General features: G+C 43.5%; 1 protein-coding gene across 1 annotated transcript; it reads left to right on the top strand.

Moving 5' to 3' along the window:
• Positions 1–1,068: 1,068 nt before the first annotated feature.
• dera (deoxyribose-phosphate aldolase (putative)) lies at positions 1,069–7,840 on the top strand. Its single transcript, XM_048267298.1, has 9 exons — positions 1,069–1,210; positions 1,895–1,992; positions 2,199–2,346; positions 3,725–3,820; positions 3,971–4,105; positions 4,449–4,577; positions 6,390–6,502; positions 7,011–7,160; positions 7,527–7,840. The coding sequence occupies exons 1-9, from the start codon at positions 1,180–1,182 to the stop codon at positions 7,581–7,583; spliced, it is 957 nt and encodes a 318-aa protein (XP_048123255.1). The 5' UTR covers positions 1,069–1,179; the 3' UTR covers positions 7,584–7,840.
• The last annotated feature ends 1,145 nt before the right edge of the window (positions 7,841–8,985 follow it).

Raw genomic sequence — 8,985 nt, 5'->3', positions numbered from 1 at the left:
ACGTCGCCACCTAGCGCCTAGTGTAAGACATTTTACGTTACTGTCTGTTTTTTAGAGTTCTGTTTTGTCTGAGTCTAGAAGAATTAGTCTATGTCAACACATGTATCTTAAAAGTGTAGTGAATAAGCTGCATGTGTGGCCTGGCCTATAAAAGCGACCAAAAACAGACCGGGTACAGGTGTATAATAACACTGAATTGTTTCAAGTCTCAAAGTTCACACAAATGTCTCCATCTCCAGTACAGACTCGGCGACAGAGCACTCAATAAATGCTACAGATTTCCATGTAAAGCAGCACGGAATCTCTCAGAAACACGGCACCATAATATTATGCAGAGGATCCATAGCAACAGGAGTGAAGGTGGAACACCTTGGCAGGGGGATGAGATCGTAAGCCACAGTTTGCATGCGTCTCTGCAGGACTCTGGTATGCAACAATTACCAAAGCATGTCAGACGTCTTAGGGTCAACTCTCAGAGACATGAGAAAGCGGGTGAACGACGCCCCCACACTGTGGCGCAAGTCAGAACCAATGCCAAGGCACTTGAAGTTAAAGCATAGATCCTCAGTTATGTTAGCCCTCCCTCTGGAGCAACACGTGTGTGGGCTATGATAGGATCAATAGGCATATTATTCAAAGCTGCAGATTAAGATTTTCTTGACAAAATAAAAAAATGAAATATCTTATTTACGAAATGTGATGTGATAGAGATGTCAAAGTGACAAGATTGTCATAATAATGATTCATATAATTTTATGATATATTGTGTAGACATGTTTTCTTTCATTTCATTTTCATAGGCCTAATATTTCCTAAAACTAGCATAGTAGGCTAATATTCATTCTATTGGCAACCACAATTACCCTTCATTGCAGTGTACATACTTGCCTTTAAGGATCTCATCCCTCCCAAGTGATGATTTCACTCATACAACTGTTGTCTGACGAAAAATTATTGTCCAGCAAACTTGGGGTAGCCCTTTTAGTAACACATTTTCATTACGCCCTCATAAACCTCGAATATGATTGGTTAAAATGAACACTGAGTGACGTAATTACGCAACTCTCACGTAACAGGAAGAAATTCTACATGGTCCTCGTGAACTGTCTTTGGACCTGCCAAGGCGTACATTTTTTGGTTAAGTCGTGCAGTGTCCTGTAACTTAATTGTGTCTTTATCATGTCTGCAAGAAACCCCGGAATGGATTTGGGTAAGATGATAATGAAGAAGCATTCAGACAAAAATCCTGTTATTTTTCTGTCTGGTCTGCTAACTAACTAACACAATTTGGCTGACAATAATATATGGACAACGTTCTGTAGCTACTATAATGAATCTTACTATGTATGTTTGGCAGTTAACTCAAAAGTATGTTAACGTTTTTCATGCATTTACACGCTTGTATTTACTAAGCATATCCTATCAACATTTCAATCAGCGAATATTCACATTCGTCCTTAGCAGACTTCGTAGTTCCCCCCAACCAACCAACCCCCCCATCAAAACAACAGGAGACTGACTTTTTATAAGTTTAACTATGTTGCGCAAATGTTTGCATGTTTGGCTGTTACATAGCGAGGGGCTAGTTGGGTACAAAATGTACAAACAGTTAATATGTAACTTTAACTTTTCTATCTCAACATTAATAGAACTCTGTGCAGATACAGTGTACAGCCATGATTCTGTTTAATTTTACGCACATGACATACAGAGGGGAGGTAACATGTGACTGTGTGGGGCCATGTTGTCAACATACATGCCTTCCAGTCTTAAAAGAGTTGGTTTGACCAAAAACATGCCTTCCACTTAACCACTTTCAACAGTAGTAATGGTAAAATATGGTAATATATGTGACATTGAGTTATTACATTAATTGTGATCATTTGTTTGGTAGATCTTGAATGGGTGTCCAAAGCACGAGTTAACACCCAGGCTGTTTTGAAGCGAGCTCAGCAGATTCAAGGGCGCAAAGTGGCAAAAAAACAATGGCAGGTGAGTGTCTGAAGGAATAAAAAATCAGAATAGGCACACCAAAGAGCATCATTTTATTAATGTCATAATTTTGCTGCATTGTCACTTTAGAGGCGAACAGTGGCTGTTCTGTATACGATATTGTTACTGTTGAACTGTTGTTCATATACTGTTGTTGTTCAAGATGTTTGTTTGGGCCACATTAACTACAATCCTTTATGCTCTAGGCTGCATGGCTGCTGAAGGCGGTCACATGTATTGACCTGACCACTCTTGCTGGAGATGACACTCCGTCCAATGTCCACCGATTGTGCATGAAGGCCATACAGCCCATTCGCCGTGATCATCTGAAAAGCATAGACATGCATGACAAAGGTCTCATCTTATTTTAGAGGGATTAGAAATGGCAGTGACTGAATGTCCTCATTAGTGGTAATCAGAGCTTTGAACCAGAATTTTTTCCCCCAATTGGTTCGTTCCGAAAAGAAACAGTATTTTAACATGTTCCGGTTTTTGGTCCAAACCTAAAATCTACGTTCCTGAACCGGTTAGAACAGAAAAATAAAGTTCCCGAATCGGTTAATAACGTTCCATGTCAGCTGCGGGACATACAAATAAGTAGGCTGATCATTAGGACTTTAAAATTCTGTTGTTAGTCTACATAATTCTATCCTGTTATCAAACATTAAAAAAACACTATAGGCTACATTATGTAAGCTGCATAATAATTCTGCCATGCCTACATTTGTTTCAGTATTATACATGAATTAAGACAAGGAACATTTCTGCATGTCGTTTATTGGCAAACAACTGAGCACATATCCATTATACTTCTTACATAGCTCAATTGGTGCAAATAGCTGTCATTGAGAACTTTAATTGACCAAACCTGGTCAGGGCTCAATCAGTGCATTTGTTGCATGTCATCAAACAATACAAAACCACAAAGCATTACAGAAGCATCACTGTAGTTCTTGCATCCATCCAAAAGCCTATGGGCATACGATCTTGATTAGGCTACTTGCTGGCGGCAAGCTTCTCTATTACATTTCTCCTAATGAGTAAACGACCGGAAGTGAACCTCACCAAATCATATTGCACAGAAATCTTGTCAAAGAACAAAAAAATAACGGTATTAACCGGTTGACATTATTTTAGATTTAAACTATTCTGTTCCTTAACATATAAAAATGTAAATGTTTCTGGTTTTGTTTCTGTTCCTATCAAAACATCAAAAGTTTCTGGTTTCTCGTTCCGTGAACCGGTTCAAGGCCTTGGTGGTAATAGTCTAATAGGTAATGGTCTAATTGTGGCACAAAAATATATTTTATACTAGCTAGCTAAGCAGCAGTAATGCTATTTTTTAGGTACCTCAGTTTTTCAATGATGTTGTCAGGTGAAATTAAACATTAGACAAAACTCTTGCATCAGCACAAAGAGTAAAGTTCACGCCATACTTGTTTGTTCAATTAATTGTAGGACAGAGACACACCCTGTTTGACAGTACCCTGAGGCCAGAGAGAAGCAAGCTTTTTCTATCAGACATGCCACTATTCAATAACTAAACAATGCAATGTCTCTCCAGTGCTGGAAGACAGACTTCATCTAATATATTCATGTGTCACTTGTCGTCCTAAGACAGCTGTCAGACATATTTGGTATGAAGGGCTTTGTCAGATTCTGCTGCAGTTCTGCCGCTTGTCATTACCACATGGCTGACTGCTGTTTAAAATGTGTGCTGCTTTGTTTGAAGGCATCACCACTGCTGCTGTCTGTGTGTACCCGTCTCGCGTGGCTGATGCCGCCAAGGCTCTAAAGGCAGCCAACTCCAGCCTGCCGGTCGCCTCAGGTACAAATGCACAGTAATTACCTGCCCCATCTCCCAGATCAGCCCTGCTTATTGTCAGCGAGGGGCGAAATATCAAGCCACAGTTCATCTCCAGGCTGCCGGAGGTGCGCCGTTAATTGATTGCCGTCGGCGTTTCTTTTTCACCTCCAGTGGCCACGGGATTCCCCGCTGGTCAGACACACCTGAAGACTCGCTTGGAGGAAGTGCGCCTGGCTGTGGCCGACGGGGCGAGCGAGATCGACATTGTAATCAACCGGACCCTCGCTCTCACCGGACAGTGGGAAGGTGAGGGAAACATCTCCCAGTCAGCTTTTGCAACCTGATGAAGGCTGTGATTTGGCCTCTGCGGAAAGGCGATTGCATGCTTGTTGATATAACCAGATGTGTGCTGCTATCTCTCTTAGTTGGGACACTTTTACCAATCGCAGTCCTCTAGTCTAGTTTAGTATGACCGTTACATTATCAGATGTACATTCAGTCATCAAGAAAGGAATGATATCCGTTGTAATGAGAGGTATTCTTTGAGGCTTAAAGTTGCGGCCAAGCTGTAGTTCAGCTCGTGTTTGATCTGCAGTGCTGCTCTGGCTCTGGTCTGAGCCTCTCTGTGTGTCCTTTTGTGCTTGTGCAGCTCTTTATGACGAGATCAGACAGTTCAGAGAGGCGTGTGGAGACGCCCACATGAAGACCATCCTGGCTATAGGAGAGCTGGCCAACTACACCAATGTCTACAAGGCCAGTCTGGTCTCCATGATGGCAGGTAAGTCCCTGATGGCCCCAGAAACACTCTCGGCCAAGTCCACTCTTGGCCTTGCAGCACTACAGGGCCAATGACACCGCAGTCAGCATCTTTCCCCTTTTTGCTTGATTTTCTTTTTCTGCTGGCAAATGAGAAAGTAATCAACATGTCCAAAATGATCATTATGTGACTGTCCATTGACCATCCAATCAGGTGTCAGATGTAGCCAGCTACGTGTTTATTTATGTATGAATAACAGTCAGATGAATGACTACATCAAGTTTTTCTTCTAACAAGCATCTTGAGGTCACTGCAGGTAACTGCATTAGGGAGACTATGCATGTGATGTGGTTCATGTGATCACAGGCAATCGGGTCATAGAAGACACAGGCTATGATCTGTGCCATCTGGTGTGACTTTCATCAAGATAATCATTTTCACTGTACTGTTAAATGTAGTGTAGATGTAGAACTGATACTAAACCTCCCAAACCCCAGACGATTTCCAGGGAGGGATGGGAAAAAAAATGCAACATCACTGCAGTTTGTCACTTTCTCCACTGTGTGGCAGTGTTGTTAAACTGTTTCGTCCTGAGGCGAAGAGTGGCGGCCAACCTGAGCGCCGGGCAGACCCCACCGACTGCACTCTTAAATAGCCACCGCACATTAAGCCGATTACTGTACTGCATCAGCAGCCGCTGAGATAGGGATCATTATTAAAATGCATTGCTTTTGTCGCCGCTCCCACTCCTTAATCTCCTTTTGTTCCTATGAATTGCGTATGAGGTTTCTGAAATTGAATGATAATTTGACCTATTAATCTCAGACGCGGAGGCTATTTTACTCCCCTCGTCCGCTGCCAGTGTCCCACATGCCCATGCAAATGAATAGAGCTTCATTACCGCTGCCCGTGCTTAATAACTGTTATCCATTATTGTGTAATTAAGACTCCCTTTAACGATTCTCGTGGATTAGAGCGGTTTGAGGGAATGGAACAGGGAGAGGGAGCGAGTGTGTGCATGTGAAAAAAGAGGCAGGAAAACACATAGAACATATCTGTAATGAACTGGAAAACGTTCATCTTGTTCCATTTGGTAATGAACAGCCATGATCCATGAGGAAGGACCGCAGCAGGACTCGGGGGTGATTTTTTACTCCCGCGCACAGTTTGTGGTTCATCTATTAGCAGCATCATTTCATCTTCTATTTTTAACAGGGCACTGATAAAACATAATTGGTTCTGAAGGAAAGGTGAGGAAAAATGAAGTGTTTTATTGATGAACGCACACACACCCTCTGTTCTCTGCTGTGGGGAGCATATGTTCTCTTTTGCCAGCATGCGAACGCCCCCCACCCCACCCCGCTCAGGCAGCCAGGAGTAATGTGCTTTGGGGGTGGTGGGCATGGGGGGTTGGGAGGGACTGTATTAGGAGTCTTGCGGTGTTTGAGTCTCAGAGGTGCTGTCTAAACAATAGTGTGTGCCAGATGAATGCTCAGCCTGGCTGTTTTTTATAATAATACAGATGGTCAGCGCCTGGTAAGTGGCCTACTGTATTTGCTGTCTGACTGAGTGGACTATCAGATCTATGCACTGATATACTTGGAATTGATATAGAATCATTCTCGAGTCTTCACCTGAAATCTCGGAACGTGCGTCTTTCGATATGTTTACTCAATGTCTCCTTATGTGAGTGTGGTGATGTGTGACTGACAGATCTTAGAGCATAGTGAGAGTGGTGCACTAAAAATGGACCGCAACACCTGTCTCACCTTCACACACATGCACACTCACTCACATCCGCCAGCAAACTGATCTGAAGCATTTTACACACAGGATCTGACTTCATCAAAACATCAACTGGCAAAGAGTCTGTCAATGCCACCTACCCGGTTGCCATAGTGATGGTTAGAGCAATCCGTGACTACTTCCTACGAACGGGCCATAAGGTGAGACTAGGTTCCTCACATCTACTGCATATTGTGTGTTTAAAGGTGATGGTGTATTTATTCTCTATTTGGAAGAATGTAGATTCTCATCGATACCTGTGTAGATTTATGTTGTTTATTTTAACACAGAATGTATACATTTTCTCATAGATGTTGCGCACCATATACATTCTATATTTAAGTTCATCTTAAACTAGTACTTTTTATAGTGAGTACTATTATAAACGCACAATATACAAAGTCAGAGAGTTTTGAGTCTGATAAAAATGTTAAATGTGGAAAAGAATCTCATGCCTGGGTATGGTAATACTGAAGGCGTTCAAATGTTTTGTTTTACCTTAGCCAGGCTGTTGTAAAATGAGCAAATGTCTCATCAGTGCAGTAGGTAGCGTTTCCAGGATAATGTCTGTGTCAATGGGTAATTTGATGGCCATAATGACATTTGTATTGTTCTGAAGCATTGGCGCGAGGGTACATATTAACTGGGTTCCTCACTGTCTGGCGTCAGGTGGGCTTCAAGCCAGCGGGGGGCATCCGCACGGCCCAGGAGTCGGTGGTGTGGCTCACCCTGATGAAGGAGGAGCTGGGCGACGACTGGCTCAGCCCCCACCTCTTCCGTCTGGGCGCCAGCAGCCTGTTGGCGGACATCGAGAGGCAGGTGGGTGGCTGAAGCAGGGCAGAGTGACCCCTGGGGTTCCGTTCCATTAGGGGCCAGTGAAAGTGGAGCGGGTGTTACTGTGTAGCAGGCATTGAGAATCAGGAGCAGTGGCCTCCCGTAGACAGAGCACAATGACTGTTAGTCATGGTAATTATGACTGTTTGCTATTAATATGGCTATTATTATGATCAAGCATTATTCTATTTGAGACGTACACCTCTGTGCAGTCTCATTTCAATCGCTTTCACTTTTACATGAAAAAAGGAAGTTCCAAAAGTTTCTAACTTGTGCCATAAAGCAGAAATGTGACACGTTGCTCAGGCCTGGTCTTCATCTTCCATCTTGCACGCTTACTTGTTCCCACAGATCTACCATCATGTGACCGGACGGTATCCAGCTTATCAGGAATTGCCCATGGCCTAAATGAGTGGGGAATGGAGTTATACAATACAGTCAAATAACAGACCTTCAGCTTCTCACAAGCAAGACCTCATGCCATGACACACATTTGGGACATGTACATTTGAGCCACTGCTACTGTTTCCAGTGGGTTGTGGCGACTGTCTGTAGTGCACTTTTACATTTCAGTCTTAATAGAAAAACTGAATTTCATTTTTAGACATGACAGCCTAACAACAACAAAGACGTGTGTTATTAAAAAGACTGTGGTGTACAAAGTAGTACTTCTCGGTGTCTTCAACTTTTCCCCCTTTTTCCCCCTCTTCTCTTTTTCTGCTCGCACTTCCTTTGACCTCAGCCTTGCATCATTCTTACATCTGTGAAAGCCTGGCACCTAACCTCCACAGATCTCGAGCACAGCACCTGGGTGTAGGTCAGCGCTGCCCGGAGAATACAACGTGACTTCAGGAGTGCTAATTTCATTAACTAGGAGCTGGGATGAGCCGAGTGAGTGTTTTGGGGATTAATTAGTGGGGGTTAAGTGAGTCTAAATGATCTGATTGAGCTGCTCTCCAATTCAGCTTCATTTGAAGACGGAGGAACTCTCTCTCTCTCCTCCCTTTCTCCTTCTCTAATTAAGATATCAGGGGCTGTGCCCTTGACTGGAAGAGAGAATAAATGAGTGAATTAATTGTGGAATGGGAAATGAGCTTGGAAGGGGAGTTTGCACAGAAACAGCAGGAGAAGTTGGCGCAACTGTGGCAGAGACAAACGGAGGCAGCTACAAAACTCAAACTCGACTCAACCTCGCTCTGACACGGCAGAACGGCACAATCGCAGGGAGCGTGTATGGAAGGTGTGGTGTCCGTGGCGTTTACCTGGATGAGTGATGGCGCTGAGGGAGGGGCACGGTGTGACGGGCGGGTGATGTCAGAGCCATTTGTTTTGGCAGCCGTAGAGGTACAGGTAGATTTGCTCTTTAAAAGCTTGCAGCAGCGGCCACAGCAGAAGAGTGATGGGGTAGCCGGCTGCTTGGGTGCCCACCTCTCGGAGTCGGTGACAGATTAGCTGGACTTACATAAAGGCATGTAGATCATCTGAAATCTGCACTGTCTGACAGCCACATAGAACCAGATAAGACAGAGGAATTGACCTGGCCAGAGATGAATGATTCTCCTTACCTCACAGAGTGCTCTGACCCCTCCCTCTTTTTTTCCAATCTTTCACATATTCTCATAAACTTGTGTGTTTGCCTTTGTTCTCTCTTAGAAACAGCGAGGGGACTCCAAAAGAAAACCTATCCCCTGTTTTCTGTCATTTCTTTTTGAGTAATTATTTGCTGCTAATACATCAGGAGACCTTTACAGACTCTAAGGGATTTCAACAAAATAAATCTTGAGAGGGGCTGTTCAAATGACATGTTCAC

This window comes from Alosa alosa, chromosome 17 (genome assembly GCF_017589495.1).
Source record: "Alosa alosa isolate M-15738 ecotype Scorff River chromosome 17, AALO_Geno_1.1, whole genome shotgun sequence".
Classification (NCBI taxonomy): Eukaryota; Metazoa; Chordata; class Actinopteri; order Clupeiformes; family Clupeidae; genus Alosa; species Alosa alosa.
The sequence above is the reverse complement of the archived record's forward strand: the minus strand, read 5'-3'. Positions and strand labels throughout refer to the sequence as shown.

Coding starts and splice junctions, on each gene's coding strand:
- dera (XM_048267298.1), top strand. CDS start 1,180: ATGTCTGCAAGAAACCCCGGAATGGATTTGG. Junction 3,821..3,970: donor CAGCCTGCCGGTCGCCTCAG/GTACAAATGCAC, acceptor TTTCACCTCCAG/TGGCCACGGGATTCCCCGCT. Junction 4,578..6,389: donor TCTGGTCTCCATGATGGCAG/GTAAGTCCCTGA, acceptor TTTTACACACAG/GATCTGACTTCATCAAAACA.